This window comes from Gnatocerus cornutus, unplaced genomic scaffold (assembly GCF_029298725.1).
Source record: "Gnatocerus cornutus isolate USDA-ARS CGAHR unplaced genomic scaffold, icGnaCorn1.1 ctg00000033.1, whole genome shotgun sequence".
Lineage (NCBI taxonomy): Eukaryota > Metazoa > Arthropoda > Insecta > Coleoptera > Tenebrionidae > Gnatocerus > Gnatocerus cornutus.
The window spans coordinates 357,938-381,207 of NW_028275382.1; the positions used below are offsets into that span (position 1 = coordinate 357,938).

At 36.8% G+C, this 23,270-nt stretch overlaps 2 protein-coding genes across 2 annotated transcripts in view; one reads left to right on the forward strand and one right to left on the reverse strand.

Annotated features, from left to right (window-relative positions):
• Positions 1–23,270, reverse strand: part of LOC148166008 (CLIP domain-containing serine protease B4-like) — a 612,376-nt gene that overhangs the window by 17,717 nt on the left and 571,389 nt on the right. The window lies entirely within an intron of this gene.
• LOC148166009 (uncharacterized) lies at positions 6,725–8,593 on the forward strand. Its single transcript, XM_088049488.1, has 6 exons — positions 6,725–6,851; positions 6,903–6,923; positions 6,976–7,469; positions 7,521–7,832; positions 7,888–8,032; positions 8,422–8,593. The coding sequence occupies exons 1-6, from the start codon at positions 6,725–6,727 to the stop codon at positions 8,517–8,519; spliced, it is 1,197 nt and encodes a 398-aa protein (XP_087905614.1). The 3' UTR covers positions 8,520–8,593.

Consider the following 23,270-nt stretch of genomic DNA (forward strand, 5'->3'; position numbering starts at 1 on the left):
TAATTACATATATGAAAAGCGTGTTTGGCGTTTTTAGGTAAGGAGTCGTCGTAAATAGCCTGTTCAGAATACGATTTTTCTACATTTCATAATTTGAATTTAAATTCGAATCTAACGAATAAATTGTGTTAAATCAATCTTTATGCGGTAAATGATGTTAATATAGATGTTAGTGTTAAAATCAAGACATTGATATTATTACCTCTATTTTTGTGCTTCAACTTCCTCGACTGTGGCATGTATGAATTTGATCCTGCTGATATTTTAACGAATTTGTCGATTGAGAGAGTTAGAAATAAAATTGAATCAAGTTGCCATCCACTTCCAGACGATTCAAAATTGCATGTCTGCGAATGAAAAAATCGGGTTCGAGAGACCTCAATTTACCCTCAGAAAGGTAAAAGATACTTCGGGAATGCTTTTCCAACAAAAATCTTCACAAAATCACAATGCCAGTTGGCTATAACAGATGTCAGATTAATTACGACGTAATTTAAAATTTGTTTAAGAAACAACAAAAAGGGGACCAGAGGGTTAAAGGAGCTCTATGATTTGAATTCCAAGGTACAGAGTAGTTGTAGTAATTTAAATATTATTTTTAAAGTGCAATCAACCAAGTTAGTGACTTTCGAATCGATTCTTAAGGTTGATATTGAAGCCGCAAGTGGTTTTCCTGCAGATACGAAAGCATATTGCATTCACCGCAAACGTTGATATTTCTAATTTTATCATTTTAATTATGAATTTGTATTAATTAAGCTTGTAGAAGGTGACAAAAGTGTTCGAAACACAAATTTTATTTCTTATAAATTTTATTATTACATATCCAATTATATAAATAATGTGCATTATTGGCGCTACAAATACATAGTTTTTTATTTCCTGAAGCATATTCATGATACATGCAGAACGGAATGGCCTTTGGAAATTTCTCGATGCATTGAATTGTGGTGTTGACGTCTTTTTCTATATTAATAATTTCAGGAGACCATGTAATGGTGTCGGTGTGATATTTGAAGTAGTCTTTTAAGAAAATTACATTCATTCTTCCTTTAACGTAGATCACATCGACCCGCTCACCATGTTCGGAATCGAAATGATATCCTAAAATGTTGTCGATTTCTTGGTATGGAATTATTCCTGAAGTGTATCGTATCATGTGATGCGATTTTTCTAAATAGTTGACTTGTCGACGCGATTCTGGATCAAGTGATTGGTACGGTATTGGAGACTTGAAAAAGTAATGGCTGATCTGTTTTCCGTCGAACAGTGTAAGCTCTTTCGGAATAAATTCAGGAATACAAAATCCTTGGATGTCACACACGATAATCTTCATTATTAATTATTTCGTAGAGAGCTGAGGAAATCACCAACACATCAATATTATCAGCTAGCTAGCTAGCTAACAACTAACTTCTTTTTCTTCTAGATGACAAATAAAGTACCTATTGATAATGATTATGATTGGTCTAAATTTATTCCTACTACATACCTAATAAGATCTAATTTAATCACCATCATTCTTACGGGAGTCGTCGCAGTAAATTGATGGTCTTCTTTTTCTTTTTACATTTTTTGCATTTGGTTTTAAATCTCCATTTGATGGGGGGAATAATCACTTTTAGTTTATTATACAAAAGATGTATTTTTTTTATTTCACTCATTACACTATAAAATGAAATTTTTTTATCGATGTATCTGTTGCACGTAAGAATAAGATCGATATAAAATTTATAGATGACACTTTTCTCGATGTTGGTGTTGATGGTGATGTTGTTGTTGTTGTTGTTGTTGTTGTTGTTGATGATGATGATGTTATCATTATTTTTTGAAGAAAATCGGAAAACGAACAATACGCATCATTCTCAATGTTACTTATTGAAATTTTGATTGCATCTTCACAACAAAATTGATCCATTTTCAGAAACACTCTTCGACACTTTATTCATTCTATACGTAGAAACACTGACTGATTTTTGTCTTAATATGATCTTTCATATAGTTTCCTCTTTCGACAATGCTCTATCTCTTTTTCGCATACGTAATGAGACTGATCCAAAATTTATGATGAAAAATAGTGTGACAGCTCATATATTTGAGAGTTGCAACCTTTGAAATAAGATCAAGATTTTTTTGTACCAAAATTTTTATTCAAATACATATTGTATAATATTTATTGTCATCAAAAATGGTAAAAATAATAATCTTTATATGAAAACTGATAGTAAAAAAGAGGGAGAAATGTTATATAAATGATCTTCCATAAATCAAATTAAATCAAATTATTTGTGTGTGTGTTGCTATGAACAATAACAGTAGTGATACTAGCAGTAGTAGCAATAACGGTAGCAGCAGCAGCAGCAGCAGCAGCAGCAGCAGTAATCGTTGTAGTGAAGTGATTAGACAGAAAAAGTTATTACAAGAAATTTTGTATTTTGAAGAAACCAAAATTTATCTACTGGATAAAATTAAATTTCAATTGATTAATTTATCTTCGATTGATTTATTTCAAATTTACAACCAGTTACCAGCAATTTTTAAAGAAGATTCCGATATCAAAAATCATTTACCCTGTTTGGAACATTACTATTGTGACAACGACTACAACGAGAACGTCGATGTAATTGACGGACCACCACCCTCTTTAGAAAATTGCCCCAGGTGTATTGACATCAAACGAAACCATCATCATCATCATCATCATCATCATCATCAACAACAACATCATAAAACACAATAAGAAGATGATGAATATATATGTATTATTTGTTGTATTAATTAACAACATTCTACATGTACAACGTACTTCGGATATAATTGAATGTTATATCTCCATTAGTGATAATTTTAACGATACATGGCCTGATAATTGGATGATGATGAAAAATATGGGGCGAGATTTTCAACTTTCAATTTTTCAAGATGAAGAAAATAATTTCGATTACGATTCATCGATATCGGCAACCGAGACGACGACGACGATGTCACCAACAATAACGAGTATGATGACATCATCAAATCGAACAATATTTTATAAATTAAGATTTGTTTTTCAAAATCGATCTTATTTCGATTCTGATTGGATTAAATTATCAAATTCGTTATTTATTCCACCAACACAATTATCACAGTCAGCGGAAGTACCAATAACTACGTCTTCAATTTCAATAATAAAACCATCAGAACCGTCAATGAATTTTTCATCTGTATGGAATAATGTTGTAAATAATATTTTTAATGAATTTGATGAAAAAGTAAAATTAGCAAAATGCAAACATTACAATGATTTCTTGTTAGTTATATCGATTATTGAAATGTCTCTAATCGTACTACTTTCAGGCTTACTTACATTTACATACAATAAATTAAATAGAAATCAAATTGTACAATATGAATTGTAGTAATACATAGGTGCCTACAGCTTCTATTGTAATGATAAATATGTTTGTACTATGTAATTATAAATACATATGTATTTGATTTCAATATAGATATATAAAGACGTAACTACGATTTTTTTCTTAGTTAAACACTTCATCTTTACGAATAAATAATGATGAAAACGACTTTGTTATTAGTTTTGTGGTTATGTTTAAATCGCATGATAATTTATGGGAATTATCTCAACAGTAATAGTGAAGATGAAAAGAAAATTGTAGTTCATTATTTGTATAAATATGGGTATCTTTTCGGTGATAGTACTGACGAATCATCATCATCATTATCATCATCAGACTCCTTATCATTATTAGAAAATAATTACGAAAAAATAAGATCTGCTTTATTTGAATTTCAAGAATTCTACAGCTTAAATTCGACTGGAGAGATTGATAACGAAACATTAAAATTTATCGAACGTCCTCGTTGTGGTATACCGGATACCTTATCGGATTTTAATGTAAAGAAAGATAAAATATGGCATCACATGAACCTCACGTGGCGTGCATATATGAGAGATGAAAAAATTAAAAAAATTATTCGTGAAGCATTTCAAATTTGGGAGCAAAATACCAATTTTAAGTTTATCGAAGAGAATTTCAGCAGATTTCCAAATATTTTTATTACATTCGCCAACGGTGTGCATTCTTATTTCATACATCGAAGACCCTGCTCTAGTAAATTAGATGGAGAAGGAGGAGTTTTAGCACATGCTGATTATCCTAATCATTCAAATGTATCGGAAGTGCATATTGATTCAGCGGAAAGATGGAATTTTTACGATAACCCAAACGAAAATGATTTAGATTTTTTGTCTGTTATTCTTCACGAAATCGGACATACCTTAGGATTACAACATTCATATATAAATTCATCTATTATGTATGCTTATTATCAACATGGTAAAAAATCTTTAGATACTGATGATATACGAGCAATTGAAAATTTAAATGGAACATATTTGCCTACTACCAAAAGCATTAACCAGAAGAATGAAAATACTTTTCCAACTACTGCTACAACAACAACCACAACTACTACTACTACAGCTACCACTAGTATCAGCTCATCTTCATCGAGTTCAGGACAAAATGAAACATATCCGGATTTGTGTAAATTAAATAAAAAAATCAGTACGTTTTTAATTGTAAAAAACCATTTTTATATTTTTTACAAAAAATGGGTATGGTTAATCGAAATTGGAAAAAATTCATATACGAAACCAATGTTAATTACTGATTGGTTGAAATTTCTTCCATTGGATTTTAAGGAAATTTCTGTAATATTTCAATTGCCTTCAAATAATGAAGAAAAAGTAATGATTATTGTAAAAAATCAAATTTATATCGTAAAATTACCTCAATTAACATTATCAAGTAAAAATAATAACCCGATAACTGTAGAAAAAATGTTTAACATTTCATCACCAATTCGTTCAGCATTAATGACTTATTCTGGTGATGTGATATTATTTCTCGATCATAATAAATTTGTAAACATTAATCCGTGTTCTAATAAAATAAATAGTGTCGGCTTGATATCGGAACGATTTCCAGGCGTTCCTGCACATAAATTATTAGGTGCAATACGATATGTTAACGGAAAAATGTACTTTTTTAATAAAATGAATTTCTTTGAGTTCGATGAATTTTTAAATGCGGTCACACGATCCGCTATCAAAGATTTGTCGATATTCGGAATAAATTGCCCCAATGAAAACATTTTGATTCAAATTAAGAATTTACTATCTCGGCTTGTAACATTCGAAAATAAAGAAGAAGAAGGAGAAGAAATAGAAGATGATAATGAGTAAATTAAAAATTTTAATTATACTTATATTATACTTATATTTTTTATAAGTTTTATAAATAAAATGCTAATAAAACCACCGTTTTTTATCAAATTAGTTTAAAGGATTTTGTAAAAATACGAAGTTGTGGTAAAAGTGGTTTCCGTGTTTTATAAAAAACATTCTGTTAGTGGTAATGTTTCCGTCTTATCTGTAGAAAATATTACATCACCAACTCGATCAGTGTTAACGGTTTTTAATAATATGAATTTAATTGTGTTCACCCGATCGAATATTAAAGATTTGTCGATATTCGAAATAAATTGTTCTAATGAAAAACAATTTGATTTAAATTATCCCAATTTGTCAGAATGATGAGTAAATCAGATTTTAACTTTATTACTGATTAATGAAATATTAAGGAAAACTACAGCTTTTTATCAAATTAGTTCATTGGTTAGGTTTTCCGTTCAATTACGTAATTTATGGTAATCGTGGTTTCCCAGATTTATTAAAAAACGTTCCCTCAGTGGTAAAGTTCCGTGTTTTATATTCTTATATTTCCAGTCGAATCAATTGCAATAAGTCGTGCTGTCGTTTGCTAATCAATCAATCAATTACAGTAAAAATGAGTGGTTCAGCTCCAAAATCGTTGCAAAACTTAACGTTTATACAAATAATAAAATCTTTTCCATTTGGAAATAGCATTGTTAATTTATACAATATTTTACCGACAATTTTATGGTACGATTTTCTCAAATTTTATTGGACTGAAAGACTTGAGAATGATATTATAATCTCCGTTGAAAATGCTGAAAGTGGTACCGAATTTGCTAATTGTCAATGTGAAAATTGTCTTAATCAAAATTATACGTGGGGTGAAAGAGTGAAGTGTGAAAACTTTATGAAACTACTGATATACCAAAACCCTTATTATAATGAATACGGACTACATATTCGAAATATTCAAAGATACAAGTACATTTGCATAAATTTCGATTTTTATGATGTTACGTTTGGTGATGATGAATACCTCTGTATGTTTGGAGTATGTTTTAAATGTGTGGACCACATAATTTCATTAAACGTTACATCTTATTCAGATTTTAGTATTAAACTAAAAAAAGTTGTTTTACATTATGTCATAAAATCTACTAAATTGTACCAATACGTAGGTGATTCTGGGTCTTGGTGTGGATGGTGCATCAACAAACCATTATTTTCAATACAGTCATTTAAAAGGTGTTGTATTAAATTACATTTGAAAAAATATACATTAGCAAGTACTGTACATATTTCATCGTCTTCTTCCTCTTCTTCGGTGGTTTCTACCGATGATGAAATATTTTAATTTTAGAACCAATCAAATTTACGCTTTTGCTTATCATTTTTGTGTGACGTAATAAATTATTTCATACAAGGAGATCTATTATTCATTTCAGTTTCAGACACTTCATTCTAGTTTTACTGTCCGCGTGCATTACTTAAATCATTAAAATGAATTCCAATCATCATAATACTCTTCAGTCATTAAATGACACCGCTTCATGCACATTGCCCAATCGTGTTCGGGCAAATGAAGACTTAGTAGTTGATCATTCGTATAAAATTATTAATATAAAGTGTATTAAAACAAAATTTGGAAATTCGGTTGTTTGTTCTGTTGATGGAAAAGGTGATCTCTTTTTACCCAAACGTTTGGCGCAAAACTTTTTGGATAATTCCGAGCTTCGAAATTATTTGTTGAGCGGTAAAGGATCAAGTATCATCTTCAGAGGGCAGAAAGACGTTGGTAAGGCAGAAAAGGCCAACGTTTTTGAATTTGAGAAACATGAATAAATCAACGAAACTATCATCATCGTCGTCGTCATCGTCATCATCAGCATCTTCATCAACATCATCTACTAGCATGGATGAACAAATCAAGAACATAGAAAACATGTTGAACAATATTTCTTTGGATTCGAAAGAAAATGTGACCGAAATCAATGAAGAAATTGCAAAGTCAACAAAAGAATGTAAAAACCTATTGTTGAGTTCATCAAAATCTGTCTGGGAAAAACGCAAAAATCAAACAAAATTTATTCAACTCCAATGTTTAAAACATTTACTAGACGAAAAACTACAAGCATTTTCCCATCATCATCATCAACCTCAAGGAAGTGGACTGCAGCAGCACCAGCACCAGCAATCAACATCATCATCAACATCAGCTCCACTACGAAGGTTATCTCTAATCAAAGTAAGTAGTCTTTATTTTAACTAAATTTTGGTATTAATTTCTCCTTTACAGCCATTATTGGCGTTCAAATCGCGCGTTGAGACCTACATTCTCTACAACCATAACCATGTGGAACTTTTCGAGTTGTTGGTTGATTCGATGAATATGATTAAAGATTTGTTACATAAAAAAATTAAACAATTGGGTGCTCTCAAATTTAATTTGGAATTATGTAGCAAATATGTGTTACGGCTGGCGGATGATGATAAAGTCAACGGAGAAAATAAATACTTTACTACTGAAAATAAAATATTTTTGAAAACAACAACGAATGAGAAACTACACGATATTTTGACGCTTTTATTTCGAAATCTCATTGCCCAAGTAAGTACTTACATGTCTTATTATTATTAGTATTAATTTAATTTTTCATTCGCAGACATGTAATTTTGAATCATCTGGAAGTGGATGGCAACTTGATTCAATTTTATTTCTAACTCTCTCAATCGACAAATTCGTTAAAATATCAGCAGGATCAAATTCATACATGCCACAGTCGAGGAAGTTGAAGCACAAAAATAGAGGTAATAATATCAATGTCTTGATTTTAACACTAACATCTATATTAACATCATTTACCGCATAAAGATTAATTTAACACAATTTATTCGTTAGATTCGAATTTAAATTCAAATTATGAAATGTAGGTATTGTGAAAAATCGTATTCTGAACAGGCTATTTATTGCTTTATTGTTTATTTCAGCTTTAAAAATGGGCACGACAGAATACATTTAATTCAAATACATCACTTTGCACTTTTAAAATTAATAAAAGCTTTATCATCTTTTGACAATAAACGATTTATTAGTTTGAATAAAATTAATTCACTTTCGTGGGGATCATTATTCAATTTATTCTAATCATCACATTGATGATCATTCTTATGAAATATTGATAATATTTTTCTCACAGATCACTGCAACGATGAGGACGACGACGACGATGACTATAATAAGAAAAAATATAAGCTCCTTACCAAAAAGCGCCAAACACGCTTTTCATATATGTAATTAGTTAAGTAATTCTTTATTGCTTATATTGCACGCCCTTTATTTTGAATAATAAATAAAACTTTATACTTTTATTTAATTTTATTTGTATATAATATATTTACAAAGCAATAAATTGAAAAGAAGGCTTCCTTTTCCGTGGTCTTCCACGCCTTCGAATTGTCTCAGGATACTGTGAAGATATTCAAAAATAAATTCCTTGAATTGAAAATATATGAAAAAAGGAACTCACCTTATGGTAAATATGTAGGCCCCATGTATTGTTTATACAACCTACACTGCCTAGTTCACACCCTGATATATTGAGAATATCAGCATCTTCAGGGAGTTTTTCAAGAGACACCAAGACAAACTGATAAAGATAGGTTAAAATAAAACATAAATATATTATATAAAGATCATAAACTTACAAATTTAAGATTAGGCCATCGGTTTCTAATAATTGATTTGACTTCTTCTCTTGTTTGCGTATTCATTTTGAATACTTGTAAATTACGGAAGTTCAATTGGATTTATATTTGCACGCACCACCCACTCACACACCTCTTATCGAATTCAAAATTTGCGCTAAAAATATGACATCTACTAATGTTGATCGATTTGCAGATTCCTGCATACATTAGACGATCTGCAGAATTTTTTTTTTTCATTAATTTATTATTATATAGGTACTCGATCGCTATAATAGTGTCATTGCCCCATACACTTTTTACATATTTCCAGAAAATTTTTTAATCGATAATACAGATTTCTACCACACCACGATGGATAGATGGCGTGCACTCCACCATTTTTAAATATCCCGCTACAGAAAATCGTACATACGACCCACCAAAAGTCTCATAAAAAATACAAGCAGCGACTGAAAATCTCAAACACCTTGTTTATACCCTGCGAACTATTTTAAATTTTTGTCTTGTTTGAAAACATCTAGTTTGGTCTGTTATCAATGTTTGCGGTTATTCCGAGAAACGCGGAAATCAGACCAAATGACCACACCCAAATAACGAACTATTTTACATGTTTTTTCCGAGAAATTATAATATTTTTTTCCGAGAAATTGCAATTTTTTCCGAGAACCGCACTCAAATTTTTTTGAATTTTTTGCTCTCTCTCTAGCGCCCTCTATGATTGTCACCCAAACCGTCACCGCCATCTTGATCCTCTACCAGCTGTCACAATTAAAGACGCCATCTTGAACGATCAAATGTCAAATTTACAGCCATCTGTCAATTCAAATTTCCCGCCGCCAGCTGTCAAATTTCCACCGCCATCTGTCAAATTTTTAAATTTCCCGCCGTTTAGCCGCGCACGCGCAAATTGAACTGTTTATCGGCTCGCGGCGCCTCCAACCGGCTACACATTTCAATTTCCCGCCACCAGCTGTCAAATTCGCACCGCCATGTGTCAAATTTTTAAATCACCCGCCACCTGATTGGCAGATGACCAGCAATACGCCGGAAGAGCCGCCGACACCATCTGTGCGCCTGATTGGTAGATGACCAGCAATACATCACCGGACGGGCGCTCGAGATTACGACTTCCGGTCTAGAACCGGCTTTGTTACACTACTGATCATAATCAACCATTTATCGGGACAGCGCGATTCCAACAAATCTCGCGAAGAGTTTCTCTACATTTTGATACCACCCTCGATATAGTTACTAACCCTTTTAGCAGCGGAAGTCAACCATAATTCAGCATAAATTGATTTAATTAAGAGATTTTAATTTTGTGTTAATTTTTTACAAGATTATTAGTTAGTGCCTTTGTTGCAAATGATTGTTTAGAATGATTAGTGAAGTTTAGATTTAAATCAAACAGGTAATAACTGTTCTATTCAAAATCTGGTTAAGCCTTTAGAAACCATTGTCCGAACTACCTTAGTCGACACCGCTAAATTTTACTAACGTAGAACTAGAGCATGCCAATTTCAGGAAAATAAATCTGATAAAGGAAATTTAGAAAAAGGGATTTCCGATTTCACAAATCATCCCGAGAGTGCCATCTAGGTCGAAACGGCCGAAACACTTATCTCAATTTCTTAATCAGAGCTAAATTAGGTTTACGCCTAATTGTAATAAACGAAACAGGGCCGAAGACCACGTTTGTTGTTGATTTGGTCAGGTATAAAATAATTAAATAATTTTCAACAAATTAACCAAAACATTTAACAGCAAACGGGTCAACTTCATCGTAGAACTTTCATTCTTTTTTTATATCGGTAATGCCTAGTTGAATACAACATAAAGGTGCCTTGCGAGGGCTTCAATTATACCGATATGAACGTAATAATTAAATAATGGGTAATTAATTTGCATATGTGCTAAGAGAGTGGGGGATGAACGCGAACCGAAACCACCCTCAAGCGTCCAATAGGGAAACCCAAGTCAAAATTAAAATGCGCGAGCAAATCCGGCTGAGCCGTTTCTTAAAAACCGAAAATTAGGGAAGAAGAGTCAGTCATTAGACGATCTTTGATTACTTCAGTCGTACTTTCGGGTGACGATCTGTTTTATCGAAGTAATTCAGTGCTAGTGAATTTCATTTAGATTTCTGTGTGTTTGTGCTGTATTAATCGTTTTCTAGTTTTTTGTAATTTTTTTCTTTGTGCATAACAAACTTTAAACGCGTTAACCTTACCGAGTGGTAAAGAGTGCAGTAGGTGTTTCCATCCCTTAGTCGGAGTTTCCGGGTGCCCCAGCGCCAAGGTAAGATTTTGATTACAAATTGCGCGGGCTTGAGGTGTGGGTTCGCGGTTAGAAAATAACTAAACTACTACATCGGTCGAGAGAAGTCGGGGAACCACGCGAAAGCGTGAATACATACAGGACCGAGGATTTGACAAAATCCCCAAAGTAATTAACGATTTAACGAATTCTACACTAAACAAAAATATCGAGAAACCAAAAATTTGAAAAACCACAAAACCACCAGCAAATGAATTTCGTTATCGTTCTTGTACGGGTTTTAGTTAACGCAAACGTTGTTTGGAATAGGGGTCCGGGGGGGACCTGAAAGTGCAGTTCTGAGATGAAAAAAACTTATTTATATGGGGGCCCGTGTCGTGAATCGTACGGGTCCTCGCTCTTACGAGAGCCACCTTTACTTTAACATCGTGGGAGGAAACAAGAACATTCAAGCAAAGAAACGGATCTCTCAGTTAACTGTAATCCACTGGTCATTTGTTCGCAAATTCAGTTTGCATATTCCGAGCTTCGTTTGTCGTACATTCGGTGTATTTTGCTACGAGTCGAATTCTGGACTTTGCTCGCGTGGGGCGTTCTTGCCAATCTTAGACCGGACTTGGACCGTCTAGCTAGAACGTAATCTAAAAACCCGCGATGTAAACCAACCGTTAACTAAACACTTATTGCCTAAAAATCCGCGGCGCCCATGTCTAAGTACGGTGTAAGTTCGAAGTGTCAAAATTTGTCTGGAAATTGAAGCGCATCAAGAGACCTGAAGTTAGGGGCGGTTGAAAAAGGTATTTATTTTTTGGGAAATCTGTTCAAGGTGCCCAGAACTCTGTTTAGTTAGCGGAAACCTCTTCTAGATTTCCGAAGAGGAAGTTCGCCAACGAATTTACTTGCGCCACCCCGCGTCGTGCAGGAGTTAACTTAGACGCGTTACTTGAGTTAGGCGACATAACCCCCTCTGCTCTGGCCTATATTATTATCATTTGTATTGTTTATGCTGCATATTATTGTCTTCCGGATTTAGAGTTCGGACTTAAGATTTGGCCCTGTAAATTTAATTGATGTGTGTCAATAAACTCCTTGATATGTATTGCTGCTTTTAAATGGGTGAACCCCCTCCTTTGGTGTGTGATGCTACTTTGCGGGAACGCTGAGGATCCTGAATTTCGACCCCGAGCATCCTTCGATGTCGGGAATAAAAGGAAAAGGGGTAATTAGCTACCCCTAATCAAAATACACAACGTAGGGTAGGTAAAGGTTTGATTTACCTTCGGTGACGATCACGCGAGCGCATCCGCCAACACGGCGGGGACGAAACGTACCCCTTTAGGGAACAACAACGGGAGAAAGGGGTGGTCTCACTACAGTACGTACATGCTCTTACCTACATTTGGATCAGTAAGGTGACAAAGTAACAGAATGGAAGACAGGCAAACAAAATGAAGAGCCCAAATAAAGGGAGCGGAATTAAGACCGGCCCAACAATGTATATAATAAATGAAAAGTAAAAAATCAATAAAAAAAAATCTAGAATACATTGCACTGCATTGAACACTTGATGAAACTAAAGGCAAAGAGAGAATGGAAGATAGAAAGATCGAATTTGACCGACAAAAAAGGAGAAGAGGAAGAGGTAGCGTAGTTTATGACGAAAAAGATTCTTAAAGATATTTAACCGAAAATTGACGGATTGTTGAAGATGAGGTTTAACGACAACTCTAAAAAGCGAAGCAAGAAAGACTACTCACACATTGAACCGATCGCATTAAGCGAGTTAGTAAAAACTGGGAGCGAATTGCACAAAATCAAAGTGAATGAACAACCTTATGAGAGAATTTTTTCACCAGGGTTCATGGATGACAACTACACTGTTATTAGAAACGTCTTTTCAAAATTCCAGGACCTACTCCAAATATAACTATTTTTGTACACCCGTTATAAACTGAACACTTTCGCGAATAGACAGGAAAAATCAAAAAAACATGTATAGAAGAGGTCAGGAAAATGGTAACAACGAAAACAGCTACTACAATGTTTTAATGACTTAACATTATGGTAACTGCAAATGCTTTAAACTCATATAATAGCTATAATTTATTAAGGATATTGAAATGCATTGTTCATATGAAAGACTACACCGTGTGTCTTATTTTTTCATCGACAACAAAACTTGCTATAGACTCAGAGACCATTAATAGTTTAGCCTGATTGTTTATTTTTTCCGCGTACTGTAAAATTTTTATGGTGAAACACGTTGGCTTTTTAATTTATTTTATTATGAAGATTTTATTCTTTTTTCTTTCTGAATCTTTCAGAAAAATTTTTATTTTGCCAAGCGTAATTATTTTTATCAGGGTTTCAAAAATCGAAGAACACACAAAATCAAGTTATTCTAAAATTTTCTTTGCTAAATGCTAAATAACCAAATACAATTAACTGGGTGGACCTCGGGTATCTGTGGACCTCGCTTTTTTCGTGGACCTAACTTTTCCGAGGCCTTTTTGTTTAATAGTATTGTAACGTTTTCTCTTTATTATTTTTACAACTGTCCAAAAACAAAACTTTTTATTATTCCTAACTAGCCTACTCTTCCCATACTAGCCTACTATCGTCACACTCTCCCCCTCTTAATTTTCAACGTCCTCGGAGAATACTTCTTTTCTACCTCTATATGGAAACAAACGATCACTGTAAACTACCTTCGGTTTACCATTGCGGCCCATGCGGATTCTGAATACTACATCATTCAAACATTTCAAAATCTCATACGGCCCTTCCCAGTCTTTCTGGAGCTTTGGACATCTTCCTTTTTTTCTTTTAGGATTGAAAAACCAAACTTTGTCGCCTTATTTATACCTGGACCCCGTAGCTCGAAGATCGTATCTCGCCTTCATTCTGTTGCTCGCCGTACTGATGTTATTTCTGGCATCTTCATGAAAATTCCATAAGTCTTTCTGCATTTTGTTAACCCATTCTGGCAAAGTTTGTTCCGATTGTTCAGGTAATTGACCAACAACTAAATCTATCGGTAACCGAAGCTCTCTTCCAAACATCAATTTTGCTGGTGTGAATCGCGTAGTCTCATTTAGGGCAGTTCTATACGCCATCATGCAAAGACTGATTTTCTTGTCCCAGTCACCTTGGTTCTTATCGACGAATTTTGAAAGATAATCCAAAATTGTTCTGTTGAACCTCTCAACCATTCCATCTGACTGTGGGTGAAGTGCAGTCGTTCTTGTTTTACTTATGCCCAGGATTTTCATAACTGAAGAAAATAACCCTGATTCAAAATTTCGCCCTTGATCTGAATGAATTTCCATTGGAACCCCAAATCTTGAAATTACGTTTTCAATCAGTGCTCCAGCCACAGTCTCAGCTTCTTGATTTGGTAGAGGAAGAACTTCTGGCCACTTTGTAAAGTAATCCATTATAACAGCTAGATACTTGTTTCCACGAATTGTCATCGGCAGTGGTCCGAGAATATCGATAGCTATTCTCTCAAACGGAGACCCGACGTTAAACTGTTGCATCTTCGAACGCTGTCTTGTATTGGGACCTTTTCTACCATTACAAGCATCGCAGGTTTTGCAATAGTTTTCAACATCTTCTCGGCAACTAATCCAATAAAACCGTTCCCTAACTTTTTCCAACGTCTTCTTGATGCCAAAGTGACCACCAGAAGAGCTATCGTGAAGATGTTTTAAGACTTCGATTATTAACGCTGCTGGTAAAACCAGTTTTTCTTTCGTTTCTCTACCATCTGCACTTTCCCACAGCCTGTAGAGCAAACCATCCAACAGTTTCAGACTTTTCCATTGTGCCAAATACGCTTTCAAAATTGGGTTTGACCCAGAAACTTCTTGAAATTCTGGTCTTCTTTCCATTTCTAACCATTCAATGATTCTTTTCAACGACGAATCCTCTCGCTGTTTCTTCTTCAAATCTTCTGCAGAAATTGAAGAACCATTTATTTCGATCTCTTCCAGCTTTGTGACATTGACAGAGACTTCTCTTTCTTCTTGTCGACAACAATTTTTACAATTTCCATCACATGGTCTTCGTGATAAAGCGTCAGCATTCCCGTGACTTCTTCCAGAACGATGACGAATTTCAAAGTCGTAAGTTTGCAAAACCTCTAACCATCTTGCTGTTTGACCTTCTGAATTCTTAAACTTCATCAACCATTGTAACGCAGAATGGTCTTTGCGAATCACAAACTTTCATCCATAAAGCAAATTGTGAAAGTTCTCGATGGACTTAACAACGGCATAAAGTTCTTTTCTTGTGACGCACCAGTTTTTCTGTGCTTTATGAAGAGTTTTGCTGTAATAACCAATAACTTTCTCGCAACCATCTTGTTCTTGCGACAGAACAGCACCAATACAAAACGAGCTTGCATCAGTGTCTAAGAAGAATTTTCCTTCTTCTTGTGGATGAGCCAAAATCGGAGCAGAAGTCATCAACACTTTCAAATTCTCGAACGACCTTTGACATTCTTTTGTCCACTCAAATTTCTTGTTCTTCTCAGTGATGACAAAAAGGGGTTTGGCAACATCAAAGAAATTCTTCACAAACCGACGGTAGTAACTACAAAGTCCGAGAAAACTTCTTGTTTCATGGACGTTAGTGGGAATCTTCCAGCTTTTTACGGCTTCTGTCTTCTCAGGGTCAGTCTGCACGCCCTCACCAGACATCACATGCCCCAGATACTTGACCTGTTTTTGGAACAAGTAACATTTCTTGGGGTTTAATTTTAAATTAGCGTCCTTTAGTCTACTAAATACTTGGCGCAAACGAATGAGTTCTTCATTGAAATCTCCAGCGTGAACAATAACATCGTCCAAATAAACTAACGCAGTATTCCAAGATAAACCGCTTAATATGCGTTCCATTAATCTTTCAAATGTACTCGGCGCATTACAAAGTCCGAACGGCATAACATTAAACTGCCACAAACCCGCACATGAAGTAAACGCAGTCCTTTCTTTATCTGTCTCGTCCATTTCGACCTGCCAATAACCACTTTGCAAATCTAAAGTGGAAAACCATGACGAACTACCGACAGCATCCAAAGTGTCATCAATTCTAGGAAGTGGATAAGAATCTTTCTTGGTAACTTCATTTAATTTTCTATAATCAACGCAAAATCTTGTTGAACATCCTTCTTTTTAACCAACACGATCGGTGAGGTCCATGGACTCGTCGAAGGCTCTATTACACCTCTTTGGTGCATGTCCTTTACCATCTCATTAACCTCACCAACTCGGGACAGTGGAACCCTACGTGGGGCCTGTTTAATTGGTCTAGAATCTCCTACGTCTATCTTGTGCTTGACTAAATGAGTACGTCCAAAATCACCTGAATTTTTAGCAAAAATGTTTTGAAATTCCAATAACAAATCAAAAACTTTCTTCTTTTGTTCAGAACTTAAATCTTGAGTACTTCTTCTATAAAGATCTTCTAGACAATCTGACAGTTTTCGTAAAGACTTTTCTTTGTAAATGTTACTTGACTCTACTGCTTTAATGCTTTGAACATGTTCAACTCGTCCTAGAGGTGTGCCTTTCTTGATTTTAATGGCTTCTGTTGAGGTGTTTAAAATTCTAATTGGTAATCTTGAACTTTGTGCGATAATTCTTGCCAAAACTACAGGCTTATTATGACTGATGAACTTTTCAGGCTCAAAGATGTATAAAGCATTGTTGTTTAATTCGGAAATTTCAATTGGAATAACAAACTCTGATGTAGCTGGTACAGTAAAATTACATGGAGACATGATGACATGTGTTTCCAATTTGATATTTTTGCAATACAAGGACACTTCTTCATTGTTGTTGATTTTCAGAACATTATGCTTCAGATCTACGATGCACCCATTGTTGCGCAAAAACTCAGCACCCAGGATACAATCGTCAACGACTGCAGCAACAAAAGCTTCGTGATTTGTAACAAAATCACCTAGTCTAAATTGAAAGCTTTTGACGCCTAAAACAATAATCTTGTCACCATTTGCTGTCTTCAGAACAATTTTCTTTGAAAAATTAACATCAGGTGAATCAATGTTGGACATCTTAGCAAAAATTCTAGGATGAACAATGGTGACATTAGCTCCAGTATCTACCAGCATTTTACAGGATTCACTATTTACAAAACCTTCTAATATCGGACTATTTTCTAATCTGCAAACATGAAGATTACTAACTTCATCTTCACTGCAATCAGAAGAGTTGGTTGAAGAATTGTGGACAAATTTGAGGCGTTTTTGAAGATGCCCAGCCAATCCCTGCCTCTTGAGATTGGCAAAATCTAGTTTTCCAACGATGTGTTGGTGCCCTGGTCGACTGACCTTGTCACTCTAGGTCTTGATTTACACTGGCTACAAACGTGCCCCTCCACTCCACAATTCCAACAAATAATTTTCTTAGAGTAATTAGGATTAACCGCTGACGAACCAGGTTTTCTAGGGAATCTTGGAGAAGACCTAACAGCAGCAATCTTCTCGATGTTATCACTAAGGGGAACATCGATGCACCGAACAATCTTACATTGTCGAGTCGCCTTTGTTGCAGCCTTAATTTCAAGCGCTTTCACTAGAGCTTCCTGGAGTGTACGAAGATTTGACAACCGCACTATTCGCTGGACGTCAAAATCTGCAATTCCTTCAATGAACTGTCTCGCTGCGACGTATTCCTGCGTCTCTAGCGGACACTTAGAAAACTCTTTATGTGCCAATCTCTGGATCTCATAAGCAAAGGAAGTTAAGTCGCGGCAACTGACTTCTATTATGTAGTTGGCCATATAACAGCTCTGACAGATGTTCATCACCAAATCGAAGTTTTAAGGCAGATGTTAGTTTTGAATAATCCAAACGATCGGAAGCCGGTAAACTTTGCAAAACTCCTAAAGCAGTTTCGCGTAACATGGCGGCTAGCATATTCGCCTTTTCGTTAATCGACCAATTATTTATTTTACCAACAATCTCGAATTGAGCGTAATATTCATACCAAGAATCATTGCCTGTGAATGGACTTGGTTTAACAGATAAACCCGAAGAAACAGTCGCCTCTCCTAGTCTTCTACGAAGCACTCCTTCAATTGCTTCCATTTTTCTATTAATCTCCTCTTCGATGGTGGCCTCCATTATGTCTTGCATTTTCGTCACCTTTTTCTCTACTTGCGCTAACATCTCTTCCACCTTTCTAACTCTTTCACTATTTTCTTGTTTTAGTGTTTCTTCCACTTTTCTAATTTCCTCGACGGTATTGTTCTTGATTTCTTCTGTGTTTTTCCTCATCATTTCCAAAATAGCAGCTAACTGTGCCTGCAACTCTACCAACGTCATGCTTCTGGTCATGGGCATTAACAATTTGTTCAACAACTACGAGACAACGACGAACTCGAACAAATCCCACTTCTAACACCAAATTGTAACGTTTTCTCTTTATTATTTTTACAACTGTCCAAAATTAAAACTTATTATTATTCCTAACTAGCCTACTCTTCCCATACTAGCCTACTATCGTCACAGTATAACGAATAAGCAATCTTAAATTAAAACCCAACGCCCCGGAAAAGCAAGGTTCACGAAAAAAGCGAGATCCACTGATCTCCGAGGGCCACCTAGTTAATACTTACTAAAACGTGAGCAGGCTCTCTCACTTGGATAGTTGAGAGTTCCGAGTTTTGCATGGGGGACAGCCTTTCTTTTGGATAGCGCGTGGATGATGATTGGGGGGTGGTTTTATCGATAGAGAAAGTCGTTTTACGGTGCCAGTTGACTATTTTATTTCTTAAATTGTCTTTGGGGCTGCGTTATTAATTTTTTTCCGATCCGACTTTACGTCGACCCCGTCGATTTTAACGTGAACCAAAATCATGAAATGTCACAACGGATGGACTTTGGTGGCGCTGGTGTCGTGTTTCGGCCAATGAGCTTTCGCCACGTTCAGTGGATCGAAAACCCATCGCATTAAAAAAAAATTCGATCCAGTGACAGTTGGCATTGCTCAAATTATGTGTTTTATGTGCTGCCTATGCAATTCAAACTCGAAACGACGTTTTTTTTTGTGAGGTTAAAACACCTAACTGTGTAGTTTCAAATAGTAGAAAAACTTGAAGATCTTTAAACACACTACAAAATGAGAATTTGAACAGCCTTCATTGAAGTGAAGCAGACACGTGTTGAGAAGAGAAGGGCAAATGGTAATGGACGAATGAAACAGAAGGCATTTGAGGTTAAGAGCCCCCTTTCCAGCAGAACAGGCAGATGCGATTCCCCCATTAAAATTTTCTATTCGTAGACAGTCAAGATATGATTTTATCTTAATTGCCGATGTTTCAGTTGGCACCGATGAAACGACCAACTCACGCTCTAAGGTTGGCAACACTGAGTGTGTTTCGCGTGTTGCCTAAGTAAATCGAACTTGAAATGTCATTTTTTGTGAGGTTATGAGGTTGCGTTTTTTCTCTTTGCCATTAATTAGGCCATTATCTAATCCTTAACGATCTTTTCGCATCAAAATTTCCTTCCATTGTTTGCAATTCTGGGATTGGTGGAGGTACCGCAGATTGTGACGACCAAACGAAAAAGATCATCGGGTGGTTGATGAAAGAGCCTTGAAAGACAACGGAACAATCGTTATAACAATCTGTTCTGAGAGAGGTATTTTCTTTCACATTATTAATGCTCTTATTCTGAAGTCAAACTTTTTTCCCATCAGAAACACCGCACTGCGTGGTTTCAATGACGAACAACATTTTTGAAGATGTTTTATGCGTCACAAACTCTTATGGAAGGTAACAGAAAAACATGGAGATCTTTAGACATCAGCAACATAATGGAAGTTTGAACAACTTTAGGAATCACATTTATACTTGACAACTTTTTTTGGAAAGTTGCAGAGAAACGTAGCGATCGTTGTAATGATCTGTTTTGAGGTATTTTCGTTTACATTGTCAAGGCTGTCATTGTGAAGTCAATCTTTCGGAAAGCATCGATAAGGTTCAATTGCGAATAACAAAACTTTCTACCGATTTTTGCTCTCGCTTTTGTTGCAATACTTTAAAGAATAGCACGATGGGACTCTTTCGATTATTGCAATTCTGAGACTGGTGGAGGCTTCGCAAATTGAGACGAACAAACGAAGATAATTGGGCCTTAAAAAAAAAAGACATATTACAAAAAGTTGTAATATTCTGTTCTGAGGTATTTTCTTTTACAATATCGATGCTATCATTCTGAAGTCAAACTTTTTTTTTCATCAGGAACACCTCACTGTGTGGTTTAATTTACGCACAACATTTTGGAAAATGTTTGGTGCGCCACAATCTCTTATGGAAGGTAACAGAGAAAGATGGAGATCATTAGACATCAGCAACATAATGAGAGTGTGAACAACTTTTTGGAATACGATTTTTGGTGTTCAACTTCGATGATATTATGGAATGAAGAAGAAAACAATTTGTACCGCCCAGATCACCGCCAGGCACTCCTTTTCCGTGGTACTATCATTCCGCTCTTGCGCCGAGAGGGACCTACTTATATAACTAATGACGTGTTCACCGTCCGGATAGGTTTGCGTTAACACTGCTCCGATCCCGTAGGCACTCGCGTCTGTTTGAACCGTAAATGGGAGGTCGAAATTTGGGCTATATAGGATTGGGGCCGAAATCAAAAGCTCCTTAACTTTCAAGAACGATTGTTCACAAGCGGGCGTCCATTCAAAGCGTCGATTTTTCTTTAAGAGGTCTGTCAGGGGCGTTACGAGTGATGCGAAATCCGAAATAAAACGCCGATACCACGAGGACATACCCAAGAAGCGACGAACATCGCGAATGGTTTGGGGGCGAGGTATATCCACAATAGCCGATACCTTCCCAGGATCGACATGCAACCCGCGATTATCCACGACATACCCCAGATAATTTAGTGACGACCGACAAAATTTGCATTTATCCCGGTTTAGGGTTAATTTTGCACTCGACAACCGATGGAGGACCTTACCTAGAATGTCCATATGTTGCTCGAAGGACGGGGTGACAATGATGAGATCGTCCAGGTATTAAAATACGAAGGGTTCAAGATCATGTCCGACGACCTGATCGATGATGCGTTGAAATACCACCGGAGCGTTTGTTAGTCCGAAAGGAAGACGACGCAACTGAAACAACCCTCGGCCCGCAACTGAAAACGCCGTATACGGTCTACTATCCGGGGCCACGGCGACTTGCCAATAAGCCGATTTAATATCCAAGGATGTTAAGTACCGCGCGTTGTGGAGTTTATCGAGGATGGTGGATATTCTAGGAAGAGGGTACGCGTCCTTCGCGGTGACCTTATTGAGTTTCCTATAATCTACGCAGAAGCGATAGGACCCGTCCCTCTTCCTGATCATCACCACCGGGGACGACCAAGCGCTCGTTGAGAGTTCTATGACGTTGTTATCAAGCATATGATCCAATTCCGCGTTGATGGCCTCCTGTATCTTTAGGGACACAGGGTAGTTGCGCTGCTTGATCGGGTTATCGTCCAGAAGGGTAATGTGGTGCTCGACCCCTTTCACGCATCCGATTTCCGTACCACCGTTTTTAAAACAATTCTCTATTATCTTGTTCAGGATCGATCGCTGCTGCACTGTCAGTGCGGGGTTTTGAGGAACCTCCACGGAGGCTGCCTGCACTGGCGAAAACTGCCACGAGTGGCTACGCAAGTCCGGAACTATCCCCATTCTAAGCCAAAAGTCCGCTCCTAAAATTAGTTCGTGTGGTAATGAAGGGACCTGTGCCACTTCCAGAAGAACTACTCGATCTCGAAGTTTGAAAGGTAGCGACACGGTACTCGAAATCAGGTGCCGGCTTCCGTCCGCGATAGTGCACTGGTCATTTTCTCCTAAGAGACGATTTGTCTTCAAGCGGATGTTCCGAAAACGTTCGATTCCTGCTTTTCCTAAGATGGTGCAGCTAGCTCCTGAGTCAAGTAACCCCAACAAACGTATCCCGAAGCACGAAACCTCTAGATGCGGCCGAATGTCCCCAGACTTTGCAAAAAATGTAGTTAACGATAGTACTGACCGAAGATTTCTCGAATAATTTGACCGGGCTCGCAAACGGGGCCGACCAGAGCCGATCTACTGCTGGGTCCCGTTTGCGTTTCCCGACTCCGCACAGGACGGGCAATTCCTCAGTGTGACGTTAGGTCGTTTGCACCGATAGCACATGATCCCCTTTTTGGATCGGCATTCAGCGGCGCGGTGACCAGCTTTGTCGCACTTCCAGCAACAAATTGAAGGCGACGGTCGTGACGACGGCACGGGTGCGCCTACCCTCGACGTGCTAGGTAGCGCAGTTACCGTTTCTCGTGGGTGTGGTTCGACGGCTTCCACCGTTCTAGAAGGCGTTCTCGATTTATACCCTAGGTCTCTCTCGATACTATTTTGGTCTCGCGGCGGCTTATAAGCATCTGCCGACGATTTGCAGTGCTCCAATGCCCGACAGATGTGAACTAATTGCTCCAACGACGGGGTTTGTGTTAAAGATAGGTGCATCTGGTAAAACGGCGTTAAATTTTTGCGAATTACGTCCATTTGGAGTGTGGCCGGAACAGCCGTGTTCAACCGCGCGAATAGATTTACCATACACGCCACATAAATGTCGATGGGCTCATCTGGTCCTTGGGTTCTCGCACGAATTTCATCCCACAATCGTTCGTCGTAGTTCGCCGGCAGAAATACCTCCTTCCGTCGTACGAACAAATCGTCCCAAGTGCGAAGGGCTGATTTGTTCGCTCGATACCATATCAATGCGCGACCTTCCAGCAAAAATACCGCTTTCCCCAACAAGGATTGTTTGTCTACTTCGTACGCCTGACAAAGGTCGTCGATGCGCTCTAAAAAGGCGGCGAGACTTAAATTGTTTTCCCCGGAAAACTTTACACCTCACGCTACAATGTCCTTGGGCCGTACAGGGTTTTGGTGAAGGGTCAACCGCGAGATTTCAGGGTCGTCGCCCTCCACGTCTTCCGCGTCTTCATCCTCGTGGCCTGACAGGGGGCTAT